This window comes from Coturnix japonica, chromosome 1 (genome assembly GCF_054131305.1).
Source record: "Coturnix japonica strain WE chromosome 1, WE-NBRP24, whole genome shotgun sequence".
Classification (NCBI taxonomy): domain Eukaryota; kingdom Metazoa; phylum Chordata; class Aves; order Galliformes; family Phasianidae; genus Coturnix; species Coturnix japonica.
The window spans coordinates 32,904,989-32,931,159 of record NC_140663.1 but is presented as its reverse complement, the minus strand read 5'-3'; the positions used below and the strand labels follow the sequence as shown (position 1 = coordinate 32,931,159).

At 37.2% G+C, this 26,171-nt stretch overlaps 1 protein-coding gene across 2 annotated transcripts in view; it reads right to left on the bottom strand.

Moving 5' to 3' along the window:
• Positions 1 to 26,171, bottom strand: part of TRHDE (thyrotropin releasing hormone degrading enzyme) — a 206,266-nt gene that overhangs the window by 120,895 nt on the left and 59,200 nt on the right. For both annotated transcript variants that reach the window (XR_014942404.1, XM_015855777.3), the window contains exon 4: positions 2,095 to 2,249. Coding sequence is in view for 1 of the 2 variants with exons in the window: in XM_015855777.3 (XP_015711263.1) it covers positions 2,095 to 2,249 (155 nt within the window). In the remaining variant the exon portion in view is untranslated. The remainder of the gene's footprint in view (positions 1 to 2,094; positions 2,250 to 26,171) is intronic.

Here is a 26,171-nt window from a genome sequence, read left to right as displayed (position 1 = left end):
GAAGTAGTATGTCTGAACCACCAAAGTTTAGAAGACCAGGCTATGAACAAGAGAATGAAAAATACATTGAATAATTATTAATTAAATAGCAGGGGCAAGACATCTTGGATCAAATCTGGCCTCAGTTCAACATACAGCAAAGATAATACCACTTATGCTCCTGACCTATGTAAGCCAGAGGAAACTGCAGCAGAAAACACTGGCTACAGAATAAGCAATACTGTCTCATCAGTGTTTTGTGGCATATATTTTTGGAGAGCTTCTGTCTTTAAATTTTATTTGTAGTTGAATGATCCATATTTTATGTGTCTCAGTTCTGCAACTAAAAAGTAGAAACAGTATTTCTTCCCTTTGAGTATTAACTACTACATCAATTTGCACAGTAAAATAGCTGAGCACAGCCTTGATATGCATGGTACTAAAACAGAAACTGCAGCAACAAGAATGGAGGAAGATGCTTCTAATTAAATGAGCATTACTGGAAGTAATATGAGAACAGACACCAAGTTTCTCCTCTACACTTTTAAGGTTACTTAAGAGCACACAGCTACTGTAAAATAAACTCAAATACAGTTTTCACCAACATTGATATCCTCCAATATTCCCAAAACAATGTAAGAGAGGCTCAACAAGAATCAGTTTCAATGAGAATCAAACAAATAAACTTTTCAAGGTATCGATGTTATAATTGCCCACAAATTACATATAAATTGCTTTGGAAGGAGAGGAAATTATTTCAGCAGTGGAAAGAATAATTGAAAGAATGGAATGACTACAGAAAAAGGAAGACTTGTGCAGAATGCAAAGAAAAAGTTATCAATCACTGGATTTAAAGGGTTATAGGAAAGGTTCTGAAGGAGTCTGCCAAGACCCTGTAATCAGGAACACAGAACCCTGCAGTAGAAAAAAAAAAAACAAACCAAAAAAAAACCTATGTGGCGGAATGTAATACTAACCAGAGCTGGGATATGATGACCTAATATGTGTTTTCCACATCTTATTTCTAAGGCACCATGATTTTTTCCTGTGGAACTGGGTGCTACTCTATTGTACAGCACAATAAAGAGCATATAGCAAAATAAGATGATCACACTGAGAACAAGCCAGCAATAACTTTCAATTAAAATGTCATGTTTTAGCTGAGGATTTCATATTCATCTACAGATTTAATGTGAAACATGAATATGAACCAAGCATTATGATTTCCAGGTTCAGCTACCATAACTCTATTATGAAGGCTCCCTTTTATATGGTACTTTTATTTGCAGAAAGTGTTAAGAATATGCATTGCATTTTAAAGAATACTGTGTAAAGTCACAGATGTAAGCCATGCTGATTACACAGTAGGATTTTAACCTCAGGGCTATGATTATGCCTGTTATGAGTGTAAGAAAGGGTTTCCTAACCCTCAAGCACATTTCTTCAATAACATTTGCATTCAACTCAATATTATTAAACAGTCCTAATGTGTTTAGTTGGAGATAAGATGGAAGAAATGTGAAACAAATTGTAATATGGATTTATTACGTGTTCTTATTGATAAAAAGGTTTCTGTACATATAAAGACTCAATTGTCCACTGTGAGTGAACAGAGGGTTAATATCAAAAAAGGAAAAGGCAAGTGCATGTATATGTGAGACAAGAGGAGTAAAGCTATCAAATTAATTTCAGCCAAAGCATTTATTGACATGAACATGCAATTCAATGTAAATCTGCTATGATCGTGCAATAAATTCTTTTCTACAGTTGATCTATTGAACAACACATAGGTTAAAATCATACAGAAGATAAGCAACTTCTTTGCTACTAATTTTCTTCATCCCAATTTCTGACTCTTGCTTGTTTTTGCATTCTAGTTACGTATCTTACAGGTCCTTCTGTTATTTAGACTACACTCACAATAAACACTGTGAGTGTACTCACAGAATGCAAAAACTTGCTTGTTTTTGCATTCCAGTTACGTATCTTACAGGTCCTTCTGTTATTTAGACTACACTCACAATAAACACTGTAACTATGCAAATTCATTTTGAGTTTTGAACAGGAACACATGGTTTCTGATGCAAATATTATGTATCTGAACACGCCTAATACCTGATGACATAGCTCATGTACAATGACCATGGTGACATCCAGCAGGTATGATATAGAAGAAATGCTTGGATCCAGCAGTATCCTTTGCTCCACAAAAACACTCAGTCCCCAGTTCTCCATAGCAGCATAGGGATGTTTAGGCACAGCTAACAGATCTGAAAATAAAGAAGAAATACATTAACTTCCTGTGAAAGATATTTTACTAAAGAGCTATTGTAGATAAAGCCATAAACTATCATTGAAAGCACTTTAAATAGCATAAATGTAAAAACAGGACTGTTAATTTCAGTTCTCTACCGTTTCTACTTAGGAAACATTAATAAAATAGCAATTTTTGTTCTTAAATCACTGCCTGTTAATGATTGTTATTTATGTAACAGTATTTATTATTTTTAATTGAAGAAGTTATCTATATAGAAATTAGATTATTTTAAAGTATATTGATTGTGATTTACTGCTGAGTTTGATGCTACTTCTCATGCTTACTACACCAAAATCAAAGCAGTAACACAGATTCTAACAAAAGCATTGTTCACCTTTTCATTAAAAGTGACTCCTTTATGAACACCTTTCAAGTCAAATTATATGTAAGGGTAGAACTGAAAAAAACCTGTTTCATAACAACCAGAAAGTTCACAAGCTATTCAGAATCCCCTTGCCAAAACAAGGCATCTTTCAGTATGTAGTACCACAAGCAGCCCCTCTGAGGATGGAGCTGCTGACAGCCCTGTTTCAGTTCCAGAGGCCGGAACAACGATGCTAGATGCTATCAAAGATGACTTACTTCAGCTTAGCATCCAGTAAGAGATAAAACAGTATGAAGAAGATGGGAAGATCCTCCATCTTATTAAAAAAAAAAAAAAAAAAAAAAAAAAAAAAAAAAAAATTAGAATTGAGTGCCAGGAAATTTCTCTCAGTGGCAAGAGATTCAAGAAGGCAATATTACAATAGCTATCCAGATGCTAGTAAAATCTTACAGAAGGTGGCTGAAAAGAAACTCAAATTGACCAGCCTGAAAATAAAATTAAACTGACATAACAAATAATCAAATACACCGTGCTTTTCCACAGCAAAGTATCTGAAAGAGGCTCGAAACAGCTTCTAAGTCTACAAGAAACCCAATGCAAATCAGTCAGACTTTGGAAGCTATACTGCCACGTCAGCATGGTGCTCTTTTCTAGTTGAATTAATTAACCTGGCTTCTTAATTAATTAGCCTGGCTGTGATACTCCTCTCATGTGGCTATGTTACTTCTGGTTCCAAAGCCAGTTCATTCATAATCAACACAAGCAGACTTAGGTGGTGCCTCACTGCATGGGATGAATGGTCTCTGGATTGACTTCTTCCAAAGAAGTGAAATTCTTACTTACTTAAAGACAGCAATTCTATTACAGCAGACACATCTCCTACGTTTTCCTATTTTGGCTTGCTGATATATGTGGTAGAATTGGCTTGAAGAACAACCTGACAGCAGGAGCTCTACTTCAGGATTCACAGAAAGCAGCCACCAAAATATCAGGAGTAGATAAAAAACTCAGATATATTTCAGTACTGCCAAAAAGGGGAATATTTTCTTCTTTTTTTGCAAGTAGCACAAAAAAAACCCACAGACCTCAAGTGGAAGCACAGAGAGAGCACAGCCGCTACTTCCAAATACAAAAAAAAAACACCTTGAAAATAGCCAAATCGTAGGGACAGACTACAAAGGATTAATAACAAATATTTATATAAAGGCAAACATTAAAACAAGAACCTAATTAAGGAGAGCAAAGCAAAAGTCCAAAGCATGGTGTTCAAGAGGAGACTGCCAGTTAATTCAAAATTACATGCTTTAATTTTCTTCTTCAGTTGAAGCTTGAAACATACTACTTTTATTGAATAACTGCAATTTGTTATTAGCAACATGAAAAATTCCTGTCTGCTATACAAAGGAAGGATAAGCATTAAAAGAAGACACAAAGGCTACGGGGTGAAATCGCTAAACTTAATGGCAAATATTCATTAAATTTAAGCAGGGACCTTTCCTATTCTTAGCTCTGTAAAGAAAGCCATAACTTTTCCTGCAGTGATTAAACTTTCATTTAAAAAGTATCTTCAGAAGAACACAGGAAGAATGATTCTAATTTACTCCCAGTTTTCAGCTACTCCTTTCGCATCAGCAAAGTGATACTGACACAAAGCTACCACAAAAGAAAAACTATTTTATACTTGCACTGATTGCTTTGTTTCCTTTCTCTCTTTTGCATTCATTTGAAGTTCCCGGTCTTTCTTGTCAGTCATAGCAGACACATTTTGTTAGTATCTGCCAGTAATAAACTGAAATAACTCTGTAGCACTGGGAAACTGAGGTCTTATGCTGTCCAGGAAAGGAGTTCACCCCCTCCTAAATACAAAGGTATTTAGCTTATTACTGTTTCAGTGTTTATTTCATTGGTAATGATCTGCTGGCTTGGATGGATGCATGGTAGCACTGGCATACCAGTAAAACCCTCCAGTCTGATGGATGGCTAACAGCCTTTCAGGCAGACAAAAGCAGAGAAATACTCTAAATCACTTTCCTCTTGCACAGGGCCACTGCTCTGCAAGCCTTGGCACTCCTTCCACTCTTCAGCTAATGCACTGCAATGCCAAGAAGACGACTTTCTTAATCTCCAGCAACTGACAAACAGGACTCCAAACGTACTACAACACGAGAATTCCTTTTCTTCCCATTGTCTCATCTAAAATCAGAATACCCAGTCTTACTGTTAATTTAGAAACAAAATTCTTCAGAGGCTGATCTTGACTGCTCCCCAGATTTCCACCATCTTTAAACAAAATCCCTAATTTGGATCCAAGTCAATCATCCATAACATTATCCAGGGAGCAAAAGTATTTCATTTCAGAGGAACAATGTTTGATGTTCAAGTCTCATCAGAGGATTTGTATTTCCCTCTGCCAACCACAACACTAAAGAACAGAGGAAGGTCTCTGATGATGCTCGAGGTGACAGCCACTAAGGCTTCAAGGTAATTTTTGAGAAGCAAGATACAAAAGGAGGGGTGATGATGAACATTTTGATGCAAACATTATTCATACACTGTATTGCTCAAAAGCATTCTATACTAACTGCAAATATGTGAACTACTGAATATATAACAGCTTGTGCACATGCTGTATCCAGTTACTCTGCACAGTATTTAATTAAATTCTTTGTAAAGCACTCGTGAATGTTTGATTATGTAGATATTGAAAGGGAAATAGAAGTGCTTGTTATTGCTTGCAGAGAATAATATCCTCATACATCATAAAAGCGTTACTTGAGATTTCCTGATACAGCAGTGCAGTGTCCTCTGCACCACTGGAATAATAGAAGGTTTCCACCTCTTGGCCTTCACAGAGACTAAATACATGACTCTGAAGTAAAAACTAAACAGCTAAAATGAAATCACCACAAAAGCTATCAAAACTGAAAGGCATTGGAACATCACACTAATGTACGATACTGGAACAATTACTGGGATTCAAATTATTCAAATACATACAGATATTTTTGAAATATGCTTCTGTGCGAATCTCATTTTTCAGCAGTTCAGGCTACAAGAACTGTAAATAGCTCAGCAGCTCCTTTTACTTCCAAACATTCAATTAAGGCATCATAACTATGTGAGCTTAAATCAAAATATAATTGTCTGACATTATTAGCAAGTATCATCACAGTGCAAAATAGAAATTAACAATTCATTGCCTAACTTGGTCACAAAGAGAATCTACCTTCAATGTGACTACATATTAATTTAGCATTGGTGCAATTTGAAGATATAACAATGTTTTTTCTCTTTTTCTACTCATTTATAGCATTAAATACCCCAACTGTGAACGTCACTCTAACTTTAAATGAGAGCAGATTTAGAACTGAATATGGTTAAATGCAAAACAAGATGCAAATGTCTCAGAGTACCCTGAATTTGAAGGTTTTTCCTTCACTTCTTCATCTTTTTCACCCTTATCATTCCACTGTGTTTAACCACCTTTGTTTTAAATGTTTGAACACACATCCCTACTACATATAAATATGACTGTGTGCACAAGCACAATTATACACACGAATGAACATATTTACTAGTAGATATACTGTAATATTCTTCTAGCTGCCCATTGAAATGTAAGCAAGGGATAGATCCTGCAGGACACAGACATAGCATTAAATTTCATATAATCAAGGAGAAAGGAACAGCAGCTACTGAGGGAAAAAAAAAAATAGACAGTAAATATGGGGGGAAAAATAGAAATTTTATCACATATGATAAGTAACCCAAATGAATGGAAGAGCCCTAAAACACTGCAATTTAAAACAAGAGCATACAGCAAGAAACTGATTTTCTAACAAACATCTTTACACATTTCCTTAATAAAATTAGGAAGCTGCTGCAGAGATGAACTGTTCATTGTGTGAACTCCACATTTTTCTTTTTTAATCCTCATATTTATTTCAAAATTCAGACTATAAATCTGAATTTACCCACATGCCTCTCAGAATATTGTTTTCACACCTGTCTTTAGTGAGGCTTTCTTCGACATTTCAAATATAAATCTCTTGAAACTAGGCATTTCATTTTCTTGACAGTGACTTTGACTAATTATTAAGGGAAAGTTTGTCTAGTATCAAGTAATTTTAATCTTGACAAATGAAAATCTCAAGTATGTTTTTGCCCTTTCATAATGCTGCATAATGCAATCAATAGATTTATTAAATCTCCCTAATGGTCTTGTGCAAATGAATGCTGTTGAACAAAAATACAAACTCTTTACTAAAAGTAAAGTTTATATTTGGAGTTTATATTTGTGCTACTCAAGATTCCTTAATCAAAGGCATTTCTTTATTAACAGCAAGTAGAATGTGCTTTTCTGGAACCGAATGCCTTTCAATGATTCAAGGAAATTCAATGATTTTAAAGAAAAAGCCAATAACCAGAAGTGGCAGCATGGGTTAAAAAATCTTTATGCCAAACAGTAGATACTGTAAGGAAATATACAAATTGGTAACTCAGAAAGAACTACTGATAACAGCCCTCACAAGAAACATCAAAATTTGCTACTCAAAAGCTTTCTGTTCTGTACTGTTTTCTTGATATAACAGAGAAATGTGTACCAGAGAAAGCAGGTTTTCCTGATATATGTACCTTCACTCCTTTAAAAAGCCTTTAGGGAAAAAGAAGCCATTCCAGGCCTAGACAAAATACTTCTGAAGCCAATAGGGTCTCCACCTGACTTCAACTGCAGAACAAAGCACAGCTAATGGATCTGAATTTGTACTTTGAGACACTCAAAGGAGACTGATTTCAGGCAATACTAAGTATATGTTTTCTGAAAACTAAACAATTTTCATTACCTGACTTTGAGCACTTAGCAGCCGGGTGCCCTAAATTAGCTGTCTTTTTAACCTGTATTTTTATTTAAACTACTACTAAAGAGTATTTTGATACTTTCTCTCTGTACGTGAATTATTCAGAAACACAGAAGTTGCAGACCACCTGGATGACAGGTGACATGGGAGCTTTCTGAGTAACACTTCTGTTTTCCCAAATGCTTTTCCTGGCACCGATTTTATCTTCAGGGCTACAGCACTGTTGTCCTTCTGCAAGCATGACACTTAGCAGGCACACGTGGATGTGAGCCTGCAGAGCTAATGCAAAGGTCTAAACCTGCTTGCCATTATTTCAGTCAAATCAAATGGCTTGTTGCAGACCCTGTGGAGAAATCACTGACACACAGCAGTTTATTGCTGGTATTTTTATTGCTTCTTACTGTTGAACAAAGTATTACTTAACATTAAGTGACATAAACAATGGATGGATTTCCAGAGTGGTTGATGTGAATAGCGGATGGTTAATAAAACGTGAATACCAAAGGATCCAAGAGGGAAAAATTATGTGGGAGAGAAGGGAAGAATAAGCAGAAATATAAGAAAAAAACTGCTATTTTTCAAGCAGTGGAGCCTTGACTCTGGGTGGTGGCTGGTATATAGTTTAAGAAAATAGAATGGAAACCCGTTGATTTTATTTGACATGCATATTATTAAACTGCTTTCAATTTTCATAATCCCAATCTATAGATCATTGCTTTGTTATTTCCAAGTATATCAAATGGTTCACTGTTGAAATGAAATATGAATGCAATAGCCCACTGAGGCTGAATTATGTATCTTCTTGGTTGTATTGATCCCTACATGAACAATGCCTTTCGTCTAAATAATACCTAGACAGATCATTATGAATTGCTGACAAGGACAAAAAAAATATCTTTCATAATATCTTTCATAGTATTCCTAGTTAGGAACAACACTACAGCGTGTTATAGAAACCCTTTTTTCCTCAGCCCGATGTGGGTATTCCAAACTCTTCTCATGCATTCACTGGACAAAAAAGTGTTGCACAGAACTAAGACAGACTGAAACAAACCCAGTGTTCTGTTTCCGTAAGTCACAGTTCTAGATACAGAACATATACCATGTAAGAACAGAGAAAATGCATTCTCAACACCAAAATATCTGGAGAGAGGAAAAAATGAGAGTGATGTCTGTTGCCTTCACAAATACCATTTCTAACGTAAATACTAAAAGCACTGACATGATGGAAAATTGCCAACAGCCATTTTCCTAACACCACAGTTAATAGAGCATGAGGACTCCATAGCTGAAAACAACACACTGCTGATTACAGAACACTTACAGTATGAATACTGCTGCACAGAAAATGATCAAGCACCGCTGCTTGACTCTTGTCACTGCAAAACCAAGGTGTAAATACACAGAAAACTCCAGAAATTCCTATTACTTGAGAATTACAATGATACAAAATAATTTCTTCATCTGCCATAAATGACATAAAACTGCTTTGCATCACAATGATAAGGACCTAGATATATTCATTAGAAACATACTGTGTATACCTAGATTTACCTCTCCTGTTTGCTTCCAAGCAAGACTGTATTCACAGACAATGGGCATGTTTTAACAAAAAAAAGTATGAATAAGGATTTGGGGAAGATAAGCAGAAGTACTGCATTACCATTGTCTCACAATATCTATCACAATACTCCACTCAGAGTGCAAATTACAGTGTAGCTGATCACATGCACTACATCTGAAGGCAATGTTTTTTGTGGATAATGTGTATCATTTCTCTTCTCCTCTCCTCCAGAAGAAGATGAAGTAAGAGTGGACTGACGTGGGACAAAAACTCAAGGATAGCTCCTCAGATACTGATTTTGATCTTGTTGCTTACAGTAAGCTCTAAAATAAAATCCATCTTATATTCCTACCCAAATTCTTTAGACAATATATCATCAGGATAGATTTCCACAGTATGAACTACTCTTGCTCTGTGCTTGCCGAATAGTTACAGCTTTAAACATTTTACTAGAAAACTTTCCTTATTAAAGCAAGCACTTATCTACCTACTCGCAGGTTTAATACAAGAATAACTTTCGGTGACATATCACATAAAAACGTCACCCTGAAGACTGAAGAAATACCAGTAACAGAGATAACAATCATCCTGTTCTCATGCAAATCCACACTATTCCCTCCTTTCTTGTGTCTGAGGATCAAACAACTTACATTAAGGCTTGGAGTAGACTTGATGCTCACCCTTACAAGTGGCTCACAGGGACACCCCAGCGAGTCAGTAGGCCCAAACCATGAAAGACAAAGCTAAATTTCTTGGTGGTTTTCGACATCCTGAATCATAGAATCATAGGATTACTCAGGTTGGAAAAGACCTTGAAGAGGTCAAGTCCAACCGCAGCCTAACCAGTACCCTAACTCTAAAAACCGTCCACTATATCATATGCATTTATTCATCCATTCTCTTCCAAATCAGCATGAACACAGGCTACCAGCAACTTGCTGTGTGCACTGTCAACCATCACATATGCAAAATCACAATAAGAAGCAGGAGTGCAAGAGTCTAACAGAGAAAAGACGATGTCCTCCACACAGCTATCCTGGATTTCTCACAGCACTGGAAAGGCTAGAACTTGAACTTTGAAAAAGTGAAAAATGAAGCAAATGCAAAGAAATAAGTAGAATGGAAAAAACAGAGTACGCAAACTGGGTATACTGGGTCTGAAAACCTAAGAATGAAAAACAATGGTAGCAGATTTAAATGGTGCCTCCTTCTGTACCTGGAATCAATAGGTGAAGAGAAATGCAGTTAGGCAGTTGTGGTTGCAGAAATACATATATTGTTTAGTAGATTCAATTAACTCTGAGTATAACCCAAGCGTGAAAATTCATTACAAAAATGGAAGGTTACTGCAATTCATATGAAAACTAAACTAGAAGGAACACATTTTAATCCAAAGTTTTAAAAGAAAATATGCTGTAGAGAAGCTGGCAACCAATATCTACTTAAGCATACTAATGACGTGTGGCAAGGAACTAATAACAGCTGAGAACAGAAGAGGCTGTAGCAGAACTTGGAACAAGGACACAGAAATAAGGAAAATTTGAGTCTGCCATCAACAGAAGTCATCTGAATAAAGCATACAGAGATGACAGATCTCTGACACAGTGAATAAGACCAATAATAACAATAACCCAATATCCCACCAGAAAAGAAATCCGAGACAGAAAACCACACAGAGCTCAGAGAACACAGGAGCTGCACACACAGTGACAATCAGGACTGCCAGTGAGAATCACGATCAACGTGAGGGAAGAAATATTGGAGAGATTATAGGTTAAATCACTTCATGGATGAAACGAGTATACACTGTTGACAAAAGGTGATGATGACAGCAACACCAACTATCATTTCTTGGGTATTTCATTGATACCTAAATGCCCTAGGATAGGGGAATTTTACACTTCAGCATAAAACATGCCTTGTTAATTCCATTAAATCACATTTATTAAGGTCAAAAGCAGGTAAAAATTGTCAATAATTTTCAAAACAGACAACACTGTAACAAATACTTCTTACAGGTTTGGGTCAGTCCTTTTCAATAACTTTATCGATGACCTGGATGAGGGCACTGAGTGAACCCTTGGTTAAGTTCACAAATGACACCTAGTTGGCAGGAAGCATCAACCTGCCTGGGGACAGCGAGGCCCTACAAAGGGACTTGGACAGGCTGGATAGCTGGACTGAAGTCAATGGTTCAACAAGACCAAGAGCTGGGTCCTACATTTAGGTCACAACAACCCCAGGCACTGCTACAGGCTAAGGGGCAGAATGTCTGGAAGGCTGTATAGAAGAAACAGACCTGGGGGTATTTGTTGATGCTTGGCTAAGCATGTGCCAGAAGTGTGCCCAGGTGACCAAGAAGGCCAATGGCATCCTGTCTTGTATCGGAAATAGTGTTGCCAGCAGGAACACAGAAGTGATCATCACATTTTAATCACTATCATGAAGCCACATCTCAAGCACTGTATTCAGTTTTGGACCCCTCACTACAAGAAAGACACTGACGTCCTGGAGCACATTAAGAGAAGGGCAACAAAGCTGGTGAGGGGTCCAGAGCACAAGTTTTATGATGAATGACAGAGAAAGCTGAGATTGTTCAGTCTGGAGAAGAGGAAGCTCAGGGGTGACCTAATTGCTCTTTATAACTGCCTGAAAGGAGATTGTAGTGAGGTGGAAGTTGACCTCTTCTCCCACAAAAATAGCAATAGGACTAAAGGGAAAGGCCACAAGTTGTGCCAGGGGAGATTGAGGTTGGACGTTAGGAAATCTTGCTCTCCAAGAGAGTGGTCAGGCACTGGAATGGGCTGCACAGGGAGGTGGCGGAGCCATCATCCCTGGAGGTGTCCAAGAAACATTGAGATGTTGTACTGAGGGACATGGTTTAGTGGGAAATATTGGAGACAGTTGGATGGAATGATCTCAGAGGTCTTTTACAAACTTGATGATACTACAAAAATTACTACCAGACAAAAGAAAGAAAAATAAAAAATCTATACTTAATGCATTTACAGTTATCGATACACGCATCAGTCCTCTGTTGGCACTAACAAGTAGGCAGTCATGGTTTCAGTCCTTGTGTATTCCTTGTGTTTCATGTTTTCACTTGCACTGAAAAATGATTCAGAAGTCCTTGCTGGAGACCTCATCTGCAAGAGACAAACTCAAAGACTGCTTTCAGGTGCACCTCCTCTCATCACTCTCAGACCTTCACGTTCTATGTTCTTTGGTTGAATTGCAGAAGATTTTTACCTATTTTTATATTTGAAATGTTCCTGGGATTCAAATGGGTAATCTTTCACCTTGATTCCTTCTACTTCTCAAATTTCCATCCTTCTTAAACCTACTTGTTTACTTCCAGAGACAAGCAAATACCTGTGTTAGACTAAAAATTATCTTTCATACTAAACTGACCAGTAAGTAGCTTTTTAATTCAGTAACTTCAGTGAAGGACCTCTGGAGGTCAATCTAGCCCAAGCTCTTGTCATGGCACTGGGCTCCACTGAGAAAAAGTCAGCCCTACTCTCTTAGCCATTCCTTGTATGTTAGATGCTCTAACCTTGTAATCTCAGAGGCCCCTTAAAGAACACCCTCCAATAGATCCATACCTATCATGTACTGTGGAGCCCAGAACTGAACACAACACTCTAGGTACAGTCTCGCCAAATAGAAGGAAAAGATCACCTCAACCTGACAAAGCTACTCCTTTGGCAGCTCAAGATACAGCTGACTTTCTATGGAGATGGTGCTGGTTCATGCTCAGCTAGAAAGCAAACCTGCTTTCCAGCTGGGCAACCCAAAACATGTGCATGTTATGGCTTTGTTTATCCTTAGGTGCAGGGCTTATCACTTCCCTCTTCCTGAACTTCATGAGGTTCCCATCAGCCCACTTCCTGACTCTAGATTTTTTTCCCCAGAACTTTATCTGTAAGTGGATCTGCTTTCCAGACAAAATTAATAAAAGGAAGCATTCAGACAATGCCCATTTTCTGGTCAGAGGATGAAGTTTCAGACACACCTTTGAAGGTAAGACATCCTAGATTTAACATGATACACACAACAGTTACTTTCAAACTTCAGCTTACAGGCAAAGTTCTTCCTCTAACACATCTTTCAAATTATAGGTAAGGTTCTTCCTCTAACACATCTTTTGGTTAATAGATACTGGAGGCTATGTGCCTCCTAGCTGGAGGCTAACTAGTTGGAAAAGCAAATACTAACTCACTAGGACACTCATAGGATTTTAATCACCAGCTGTTTCCCTGTTATTCTTGCAAGCCAAGTTGTATTTTCTGAGTTTTTATTGCTTTAACCTCTGGAAGGGGAGACAGTTGAGCAAGGGAGTGGCAAGGATGAGATCTTTCTAAAGCATAAAAGAGGAAATGAAGGCAGAGGACACAGGAGTGCCCAAAGTATTTTACTGCAAGCTGTCTTGCAAGCTTGGGTTTCTCTAGGCAATTGCTTCCCCAGAGTGGTATTGCTTTTAGCTAACCAAGAGAAAACATTTGGAGTATGGATAATATACAGACATAACAGTGAAGTCTCTTCCTGTAATCTTTACAGGACTGACCTGTCCTACCACTGCAATTCCCATTAGCATTACAAGTTCAAGAGGCTTTATTCCCACATTTTTAAGGAGCAGCCACAAAGAGGAAGCTGTACAGTTTCTCTGCTCCAACCAATCCTGGCCTTATCCATCTTTCAACTAAAACTTTTGTAGGTTGAGAATCATCTATTCAGAGTATCTTTTTTTTTTTTTTTTTTTTTAATGCAATTATGTAAGAAATGTTGAGCAAAATTTGTTATTTATCAGATGATAAACTATTAATTATTTTAGCTATGTTAATTGGCTTTAAATGGATACTGGAATAAAAACTCAAAATGCAGGAAAACAGCATTTTTAACATGAGTTTAATAAAACAATTTTAAGCATGATAAAGACATGGAGGAAAAAAATAAAACTGTATTCATTTAAAATGCACTCATTCATTATCTAAAGTACTACCTATTAGAAATGTGTAATGACATCTCAAACTTTTACCATATTGAGAATTAAAGAAGGATCACAGTGCTATTAAGTAATTTGAGGAAGCAAAAAGGATGTTTGAAAAAGGCTATGAACAGAGCCAGGGTCTCTCTTCACTGAGAAGTCTTCCTTCTCTGCAACCTCATGCTCCCACAGCTAAGACCTGACCCACAGGAAATCCACCCTATGCTACAGACTTCAGTGCAAGTTCACATTGCAGTCTGTGGCTACTGTTTTCTTCTCCTGACCTCCTTCTTCTAGAACAAATCCCAAACATTCCCTTTTGGGGAACTGATTCCTGATATGTGAACACAGTACAGCTCAGCTCTTGTCAGGGAAACAGACTTGGAGGAAGGTCAAAAAAAGCACAATTATAAAAACACAGAGATAAGACCATTACAAAAACTACAGTAATATTTAGCTTCAGCATCTATGAATAATAATTTGGAATACAGAATCATCTATATTAGGAGATGCAGTACAGTCACACTATTGATGAATTACCCATCACAGCTATCTGCAGGATACAAATTAAACAGGTTTCTTCAGTCAGCATGTCCTTCTTGATTTCTGAACTAATAAATCTCACCTTCTCATAATTTTCTTCTTCAACATGAATTGGAAAAGGAGAGACAGCTTTCCTGTTTTTTTCAGCTCCAAGTTGAACAAGTCATTGAACAGAGTAAATCAACACAAATAAAACTTTATTTTTCCAATATTACAAGAAGCTATGACTACCAAAAACTGATACAGCACTTCAACAATCCCTATTTTATGGCGTTTAGCAAACTGTCTTTCTGTATTTAGTAATGCAATATTCTTTAAAATATCAGAAGTAAGATTACGCTGTTTTTGTTGTATAATAATTAATATACTCCTAATTTAAAAGAGCATGAAAGAACAAAGGTCAGTCAAGGCATGGAAAAAAAGACAGTAACTTACAATTAGTTAAAATTTCAAGAGATTTTGCTTGAATTTAAGATTTGAAACCTATTATTTAAACACAATGCTTTAGATTACAGCACTTTATTCACCTGTATTTCATCATTACTGGAAAAGATTATTCTGTTGCTGAGTGTGTTTTATTCAGGATATTACTTTGGACGGTATCGAGAAACTTATGTAAGGTTCATATTAAGATATCTTTTCCTGTACTCAACATCCATAAGAATTGCAAAGAGGCTATTGCACCTTCTCCTGTCAACCTGTGTTTCAAAGACTTTAAAGCAATAACCATAGAGATGAGAAGGTAGCTTGGAACACCCAAAAAGTACCCTTTTGAGCTACTAATTGGGAATCAATAAAACTTTGGAAGAATGCTAGCTTCAGGATTACTAAAGGAACAGCTTTACATGGTGAAGTCATACTCAAGAGTAAATTATACACACAAAAGGCAGTGACAGAGAATGCAACAATCACATGAGCATCAGAGATGTCAAAGGAAAAACTGGCAGTTAAATAAGCATGACTAGCATAAAGAAGCCATAAAAAGAGGGGAAAAAAAAAAAAGCAGACAAATTTGGTGCAATCAACTACCAGATAACAGAAATTGAAAAGCTGACTGATCGGTCCTTTTATTGGGTACAAGAAAGACACTAAAACAGGTGTAGCATGTTATTCCTCTGAAAGAGCATTGCAAGTTCAATCTTGGCAATATAACATTGGACACAAACAATTTACAAAGTCTTGGAAATAAATATCTTCTCTCCCTACCAGTAGCCCACTGAATACATATACTCTTCCAATTGGTACAGAAATCAAAATGGTTTCCCAAGTGCAATTTCATTCCCTGCATCATAGATTTAAACATTAAAAATATATTAAAATTATATTAAAGAACCATGACAAAATTAGGTTCACAAACCTCATCTAGACTTGATAACCTATGAATAATTTACATGAAAATAATACAGTTTTCATTTTAAAGTGTTTCCTTTAAAAATGTGTTTTTCTTTCAAAAGCATAGTTTTTCCAAACCATCTTGCTTCAGTATTATTTACAGAAAAGTAAATTCCATGTAAAAGAAAAGTAATCCAATTAAAGATTATCTGCATCAGTAGTATTTGAATGAAGACTACAAAAAACCATAGGTGTCTTTATTTCCAGAAAGCTTAAGAATAACTTGCATGATGAAACTATTGTAAAATCTATTCAGAGATAAAGAACAATCTGCTAGATCTTCAGTAAAATGACACTAGGCACATCATTGCCCATTTAAAGCGTGAACCCAAGTCTTCACGAGTGTCACACATACAAGTGGTCGGAACAGGTATCTGTAAGTAGGCATAATCACTTGAAGGCCACTTGCATTCCCAGACAGCCACAATATTAACACATTTTGTTAACACAAAAAAATACGATCATAGTATAGCTACTAAGACTCTTCTGAAACTATAAATTCCATTTGTCAGCACAGCTGCAGCCCCTTCTGACATATGACATAAAGTAGAATAATTAGAAAAGCAAACTGTAACAACAGAAGCCACCAGAGAACACAAAAGTAAAGAATTAACAGCAAGGTTATCCACCTAATTCATCACAGGAAGTCAGTTAATACAATATTTTTGGATTTCAGCAGAGCTGACAGTATTCTCTTGGACAAAACGTCCAGCATGCAGATAGAAAAAACAACATGATGGATGAAAAATTGGCTGGCAGCTCAGATGCAAAGAGTTATAGTAAATAGGGCTACACCAGGCTGGCTGTCATTTTCTAGTGGGGTTCCACAGGACTACATTATAGGGCCAGTTCCCTTCAATGTTTTCATCAGTAACTTGGATACAGGATCTGAAGGTATACTAAGTAAGTTTTTGGACAAAGCTAAATTACGAGAGAATGACAGCCTCAAGGGTAGAGAGGAGTTGCAGAGAATTCTTGAAAAATTAGAGTTCCAGGCAATTTCTAGACATGTGAACTTTAACAGGAGCAAGTATCAGATTCTGCACCTTGGATGTGGCAACCCTGGCTCTATATAGAGATTGGGGAACAAGAAACAGGAGAGTACCCCTGCAGAAAGAAATTTAGAAGTTCAGATTGAAAGAAAGTTGAATATAAGTCAGTCATTTGCTCTGGCAGTTGAAAGGGCCAGCCATACCCGGGGATACACCAGGCTCAGCACTGCCAGCTGGGCAAGGGGAAGGGTTGTCCTGCTCTGCACTGTGCTTCCTCACCTTGAGCACTGCATGCACTTCGGATGCCACAATATCAGAAGGACATAAAATAGAGCAGGGTATCCAAAGGAGGGTTACAAAGATGATGGAGGGTCTGGAGGGCAAAATGTATGTGGAGCAGCTGAGGTCCCTGGATGCATCCAGTACAGAGGAGCTGAGGGAGGCCTCATGGCGGCAGCAGCTCCTCACAGGGAGCGGAGGGCAGCACTGAGCTCTGCTCTGTGTGACAGCAACAGGGCCCAAGGGAACAGCATGGAGCTGTGCCAGGGGAGGGATGGCTGAGGGTTAGGGAGAAGGTCTGCACCAGAGGGCGGTCAGGTACTGGAACCGTCTGCCCAGGCCAGTGGACACAGCAGCAAGCTGCCATGTTCAAGAAGCATTTGGACAATGCTCAGAAAATGGTTCAAATTTTGGGTGATCCTGTAATACAGCTAGGAGTTGGACTCAGTGATCCTTTCAGGCTCCCCTTCCATCTCAAGATTTTCAATGATTCTACAACTGAATGATAAGGAAGAGTCTTTCTTCCTATCTTGCTTGAATTTACTAGTGTGATGGCACACCAGCCTGAGGAGGAAGAACATGAGGATCCTGAGAGAAGAAGTCAATGTTATCACTCTCTCAGTTCAGTTACTCAAAAACTGGGAACATCAAATATGACAAGGAAAGGAGATGATGGAGAATAAGGAAGGACAAACATAAGATAACATAAGATAAAAACCTAACTCATTTGCTATCATGTAAATCCCTCAGCATATCTTCCAGTTTTAGCCCTATTGTTTTAGAAATGCCTGAACATATTTGACTCATGCCAAACATTCCTCAAAGGAGCAGAGATTAATGCAATAGGTAGCTCAAATAACCTGATACCTACAAGCCAGATTTGCATAAGACAAATTTATTCACTCCATAATAACTAAGAAAATGAATAAAATGTAACATATTCAAGAAACTGTTGCCTTGAGATTTTTTATATTTTTTTTTAAGAAGGAAATATTAACTAAATAATTTATCTTGAATTAAAATGAAACCAGAGAAGAACAACTGGTATGGGATGAGGATTTAATAACCCTTGATTCTAGAAGGCTTTTGTATTCTGGCACCTATCAACACAGTTCAAACTGCACTGACAATTCAGTGGGCACCATGAAAGTGTTCTTAAAGACCTTAATACCATGCAGAGTTCTCAAAGTCCTCTAGTGAATTTAGTCAGCTAGCAATCCAAGTCATTGAATTATCCACACTGCAAGTATGCAAAATTCACACTGAAGTCTACAAATCAGGTTCTCCTTTACACTGAAGACATCATCTTCACTTTCTAAAAGACTGTCTATAAAGCCATAATGAAACAGTGGTTTTATGCTCTTCCTGGTCCCTTTTCAGTGTTGGAGCAGTGCTTAACAGTGCTGGTTCAAATGTCATTCACATTTAATAAAACTAAGAACTTGTTTAAATTATATGATTAAGTAAATGGAAGATCAAAGCCCAGCACTTTACTAGGAGTAGAAATAAAAGAGAAAAAAAAAAAAAAAAAAAAAAGATGAAGACAAAGAACAAACCTGGCATACTTCCCTATAAAATATAAATCTACAGGTTTAAATGAAACAGTGATATTGGTGAAGGATTTGTCTCCTTATCTCACTTCTATTTGATGAAATTCACAATACGGTATTTCTATCAGAAAAGAGTTTGTTTCAGTTTATTTTTTCCTGCTATTATTTAGGTATTCTGCAAGATGATATTTTGTTCTCTCTCATTTAGCAAACATTGACTTTTTTCCCCGTTTGCATTTCAGATAGAGCTAAACAAGAAGGGCTCATTTTGTTTACTACTTTCAAAGATGCTGAAACTTCACTGGCTATAAAACATACAAATCCACAACTGCGACTAGTTCTTTATGGGTATCCTGATTTCATTTATTTTTTTCCCCCCATCTTTAATGCTTCAATAGCTATTTAAAAGAAGTGCAATGCATTCTTCTTCAAAGAGAACAGATATGGCAGTTCACTTTGCATTACCATACATGGCTTCAATACATTCCTTGCTGTCTGCTCTGATGGTGAGTTCATATATATGTCAGCTCACAGGTACTACAGTGATGACCAAAGATAGTCATCCAGAGAGGTAAATTACTATAGACTTCAAGAAAACCAGCTACACTGCCAGTACAAAATAAACAATAAATAAATTTATTTAGTGAAAGTTACTTTTATCTCTTGCCATAGCTATTTCATTTACCAGTGAATATTCAGTGTACAGTAATAACACAAATTTAAGTGGATTTAATTATATGCTTGACAATGTTGAAAAAAAGTTGTAACTTGCCCTTTCAAACTTCAGCAACTGAAGTTACAAGTGAAAAACTTCAGAAGCTTCCAACAAATGATGAACAGTCCCTACCATCACTTCCTAAAGATAACATTCATTCATTTAGTATTCAATGTTGTAGACATTCACCTTTCTCCAGATACATTTTCTCATAAATTCCAATGTAATTTTTGCAGTTACAGTAAGCATACCAAGTAGCTTCATTTGAAAACAAATGTTCAAATACAATGAATTAATTGTGCATATTCTATAATATACTGAAATGCATAGTGTAACATGATGGAAAGTGCAGTAATAACAGCAGAGCAGCAAGGTTACTGGCTGCAGCAAGTGAGAACTTGCTCAAATGCAACAGCCATGGGCAAAGAAAGAAAAAAAGAAGCTGCTTATCTTCAGAAGGCCTCAGGCAAACAGAAATTTTCAACAAGATACCCTTTCCTCCACTGCCAACCCTTAATTGAGGTCTGGAAAGGGGTGGATCCTGGCTCCATCCCTTCTGGTCATTCAGGAGCATTGCATGCATCTGAGCTCATCTAGATTGGCCCTGCCTTCCCACCAGGTGTTCAATCACTGTTTCATGCAACATGAAGACAAGGAACACTTGTGGTAACAAACTGCTACTAAGGCCATACAATAGTATCCTCTCAATAGTGTTAAAAGATGTTATTCCTACAGATTCCATCTATTCAAATGTTTTTCTCAGAGTCAAAAAAATGTCTCCACTTGTCTATAGGCACCTTGATTTTTCTACTAGGCCTGCAGAAAATCCAGGCTTTTCTGGATATTCTGGCCTCCTCATAACTCTTGCTGTCAATTCCAAAATCTCTCTTCCAGCAAATCTTATTATTTTTTCCTCCCATTTTCTAGTAATTCAGTTACACTTCCCTGTTGATCAAAATCCTTTATTCCCTTTTTGTCTTCTACCTTTCACATCCTCAGATGTGTTTCCACTATTCCAATTTACTATGCTTGGATGCTGGCAGAGAATTAAGAGAAAACTGGAGGAATAACTGCACCTTGTGTCCATCTGCAAGAAAAAAAAAGCAATGGCATCATGAACCCTCAGGAGGCTTCCTCTTACCAAGTCAGATTTTCCTGTGCTGCCATGATTGTCACCACCCATTTGATGACAGCTACTCTCACCAAGGGAGAGATCTGTATACGAAGCCTTAGCACATGTAAAGGATTGTCTTGTAACAAACAGTAAGGCATTGTCTCTGTGAATCACCATCAGCTAAGATATAGGATGCATACGCTTAGGACTGATGAATGAACTTATCTTCTTAAATAGTTCCTTGTTCTTTTTCCAGGGAGGATATGAAAAAAAAAAAAAAAAAAGAAAAGAAAAAAAAGAAAAAAAAAAAAAAACACCACATATGGATATGATGACATTTCAGGTTGAAGGTCACATACTGACATCAACAAAAGACTGTAATTATCTGCCATTCCTTGGCTCCATACCCTCTCAAGGTCTGCTTTTCTCACTGGGATACTAGACTTGCTGGAGTCTGTGTGTTCTTTCAGCTGGAGCAGGACCACTGATCTTTCTTCCTCCTTGCACCATGGCAAATCTAATAAAGAGACACCCAGTTGCAAAGTGCTTTTTCATGACTCTTTATTTCAAGGCTCTTCATAGGTACGTGAACAAAGACCCTGTTGGTGATGTAGAAGAGATTAAGCCAAGGTTTCTGGGAAATGCACCAATTTAGCATATATTTGAAGCAGCATTTGCCTGCACAGTTCCAGGCTGTATCTATCTTTCCCTTGGCAGTGAAGCCACTTGATGCAGAGATATCTCTGCCAGCTCACATATAAAATGTGTTGGAGGTGATTGAATGGTTCACCCAAATATGCTGAACTGGTAGGCACTGCCACCACACTCTAATTTTGCATCAATAAATCAACAGTTAAAAGGCATATAATATGAGGTGACTTGAAGTGGTAGTCATTAATTATGTTCTACCTTTTGCTTAGTAACCGCCACAACACAGTCTTCAATAAAACTAATCCTAATTATGGTTTGACAAGTTTCCCAAATGATGCTTATGATTTATTTTAACTTGACAATTTTGGAAACTATAAGAGCTGTTCATTCCTTTTTTATTTCATAAGTATATCGAGAAGAGTTGCAGTCAGAGATAAACAAAGACATAAAAAGTGCTGTTTGAACTTCCAGCAACCAGCAAAATCAGTGTTAGAAGACATGAGTATACCATGAAAATGTTAAAAATAAAATCTGTATAACTACAATCTCAGTTTCAGAAACTAATAAAAAAAAGTGGCAACTTACTTCTGAATTCATACTGGAGTCAATTAATCAAAAATTCTCTGATAATTTACCAGCAATTTTGTGAGTAAGTATTTTATCTGTTTTAAACCAATCTCCTATTGCTTTCAATGACTACCACAAGTAGTAATGTCCCATGTATAGCCTGAGGAACAATAGCTCTGCATTACTTCTTTTACAGCTTTATTTTTCTCTTTAACATACTCCATGACGGTCCCTTTTAATATTACAATGTGTACTCTCAAAGACAAAACAGTTTTGAATAAAATTAAGGAAGACTATAAAGAAAGGAGAAAGAGAATGCAAGGCTGGGGGGGGGGGGGTTCCATGTTTAATTCCATCCCAGAATAATTCTTATTTTGCAATGCTTCCCCCCTCAAAAAAGTAATATAACAAAAGACACAGTATTCAGTGCTGAAATGTACAGCCAGATTTAGAATGCTGTGTTTATGTGACACATCTTACCAAACCCTGAATAGTCAGCATATCAACTAGCTTTCTAAATTCATGTAAGCAGGAAAGAAACCTTTAATCTCTAAAGGGATTTTCTTGAATAAAACTAGTCAGAATAAAAACATTAGATTCATGTGCTTCAAGAAGAATTTTGTAATCACACTTGAAATATTTGAGTATGTAGCTAATGAAGGAAGTAAAACGTCTCTCCTATTTTCTGGTCACCTATATCTGACACTGTTCCTGCACCTTGAATTCATGCATACCTGGTTGCTCTTCTGCTCTCAGTTTTGGTAGAAGATGGCTTAATTTAATAAACAAAACATGAAAGATTCTTTCTTTCTGAAATTTGACGTATACACATGCTACTCTTATCCAACCATTTCTGTCTTTAGCCTGGCATTTGTCCTAGTATGGAACATACTGGGGAAAAAAAGTAGGTAGACCTTCAATTCAATACTTCAACTCTAAGACTGATTCCTGAGTGGAACACTGACTGATATTCTTAATGCCTTACAGGGAGTTTGCAAGAAAGTTGTAGGATCAGTTTTCTTTTCTCAGCAGCCTGCTCACACCAGTGCAGCGGCTCTGAGAGTTTTCTCAGCGCTGCTTGCATTGATCCTCTGCTGCTACCTGATTTGGGATATCACAGATAATGCCAATTACACAGGCCTCAGACTCCTGCAGCATTTGTTGAAAAGCCCTTGCTTGATCTCACTCCCAACCCAAGAAGGCTGGCACACCTTGTTATCCAGAGTGAAGCAACAGATGGGAAGGAGGGGAGAAGAAACAAAATCAAAGCTGTTCCAAGTTGTTTGCCCAGAGGTTGCCAAAACAGGCATTGACAGCACGTAGCCATAGGGAATGGAGGGTTCTTAAGTTCTACGTTCTCAGCAAGTACAAAGCACAGAGACAGTATTTGAAAACACCCCTCTAGGAAATCCTCCATTTTTCTCCTTTCCATTCCTTTTTTCCCCCTTTCTTCTTAAACAATTTCAGTCCCTGACAAAATTGCCAGAGGCTTTCAACTTAAAGTAACAACCTGGAGGCAACAAATGAGTACTCTGTCAACAAAACTAATCCGTAGGCCAAAGAAAAAAATACTTCCATTTACAGCTGCTATTGTTGTTCATTGGTTTGGGGGGGTTTAGTTTTGTTTTGTTGGTTTTTTGTTTTTAAATAGCTGTTTTCCCTGCAATGTAGGGCAACAAAAAATAAACAGATGTAATCAGGCCTCTATGGTCTACAAGAACCTAGACTTCTACATTTGCACCAGTACTGCTTATATCTTTATCTTACTTTGCCCCACATGCACACACATTATGCTTGGAACATATCTCACAAAAATCAGAGAATCACTATGTGTTCTTGAGTGTGCAGACTTCCCTCATTATCACTCATCAGTGGTGGGTACTTCTCCCAAATCAATAATTCAAAATACCCAGTGCATTTAAGGGAAGAAACAGCTTCTTGAATATGGAAGGTAGATACTTCATTAACAGGTAAACCAACTGATAGTATCCAATTTCTAAGAAAAGTTACAAGTGATAGGGAGTGGTATCTCCATGTTAGCTAGCTAAATTAGCTTTATAGGAAGCTAAAAGAAAATAAAAATACTAATTTTCTAGATTCAAGCACCAGTTTGCAATTATATATTTATATATGTATGTATATTCACGCATACTTATATAAAAAATGATAACTTAGAAGAAGCAGACTCATTTCTGCTTCGCATTTTAACCATCTTGATAGTTTTCCCCACACTATGATTTGGTTAGTAAGCCAACATCTTTTCAGACTGAATATTGTGGTTTTCATGTGTCCCATCTTCTAGAGTAGTCTTCATTCCTCTCCAGAAAGGAGCCCAAATAACAAGATCAATTCATATCTCTATAACAGAAATCTAACTTTGGAATCATTACCATTCTAGATCCTTCTCTCAACTCCTCATTTTGTCAGAAAACATCTTAGTTGTATGTTTCAAGCCAGGCAGGAAGAAACTTAGTATCTCCTCTCCTCTCTTGCTATATCCATCCTTGGAAGTTGTTCATGTAAACTGACAGATTCTGTTAGCAACCTGGACTGTCAGTGAGTGAACTTTGCACAAATAATTTGTTTTGAGGAGTAAGACTACTTCCACTTGAGCAGGAACCATTCCATACTCACACCCTGACTCACACTAACAGAAACACGTTGATCTCTCTGATTTTAGGGAAATAGATGCACAAGAGACATTCATTACCTACACAAAAAGCAATGCTGTCTTCTTATACTACTTATATAGGTAGAACAGCTACAGCAGTAACAAGCCCCTTTCAGATGATAATGACCTTAGGATGTATTGATCCTAATTCTGCCAGGAAGGGTACAATAATATCCTAAAAAGATATCTTAAACTGATTTTGCATCCAAACTGCAATCAGTCATCACTAGAGGTGACTGTGTATTGCATCTTGCTTTACCCAAACGCTTAAGTGAGTAGCACCACTAGGAGTGAATTCCTGCAAAAAACACACAGCAAAAAACTTTTTCCCTTTTCACAATTACCATCCTCTCTCTCCTTTCTGCCCCCTCCTTCCCTGTCAGTCAGCAGTTGCGTTATGAGCTGAAGCAAGAAGGTTTACATCTCTTACAAAGTCTCAGATAGTCTACTGTAAATTAACGCTTTTATTCATCTGACTCTTCCTTTTTACAGTGCCTGCAAGGTTCTGGCCTTGATGAGAACTGGAAGGACCAGGTTTTATAAATGATTCTGCCTCTCCAGATAGAGCATGATTTTTTCTAAGACCCAGCTCTGGGAAAGAAATGCCTGTAGTAATGCCGGCTATGGCCCCAACCAATATATAAGGAAGAAAAAACTGAGTGGATTTGGAAAAGATATAGAACTTTCACAGTTTGAAAAGGAAAGAGAATATAGTACCTAGAGAATATACACTTAAATCAATATTCTAGTATTCCACAAAACAGAAAAACATCACTGATACAGTTACAGTTCTGGACCTGAGTTGCAATGTCTAATTTAAGAGCCAAAAGTAGGACATTTGGATTTTGTCTTTAATGTTTTTTAAGCAGCTAGCAGTTCTAGGAAGAAATAGGTTACAATATCATGCCTATATTCAAGGACTTTTCCTTGATTAACAGAAGTCCTTTTTCACTGACTTGTTTCTCCTTTTAGCACCAGTGAGTCAAAAGGACTCACTTCTAAACAGTGAATTGCCACATTAGGGCTAGGTTCAGTCTTTCCCACTCCTCACAAACTAGTGATGGCTATTGATTCTAAATACTAAACAATTTGTTTGCACACAGTCCTGCCATTCCTTTAAGAAGTTAGGATACATTTTATGTGGTAGGAAAATATTACCTTTTCAAATATATACACACTAGTTCAAAGTAGATGTTTAAATTTTCTTCCAAGAAGTACTGTAAAATTAAACATTTAAGACCGTAATGAATTTGGAGAAACTAGACAAAGAATCCTATTGGTCACTGCAACTAGAATTTATACTCAACAGTATTCACTTCTGTCAAGCAACTCTAAATCCACAATATTCTTCTAGAAGCAGAGAACTCATAGAAGTCATATGTAAAGTGCAGTTTGATAAGTTGCTGAAATGTATTTTGCAGCTAAACACAAAAATAGGACTGCACTGAATGAACCAAGAGGTCCCTTTTCCAAACTCTACCTTTACTATGCCATTTATCAGCCTGGCCTTCACAATCCCTGCATGCTCTCTGCTATTTGAGGTGGTCTCACAGCAAGTCTGTTTTTACTGCTTTGAAAATAAGCATATTTAATTATATCAGGTATATAATCTAATCTCCCTGGGGCTGTTGCCCGGAAGGCAAAAAATACAACCACAGTGATACCC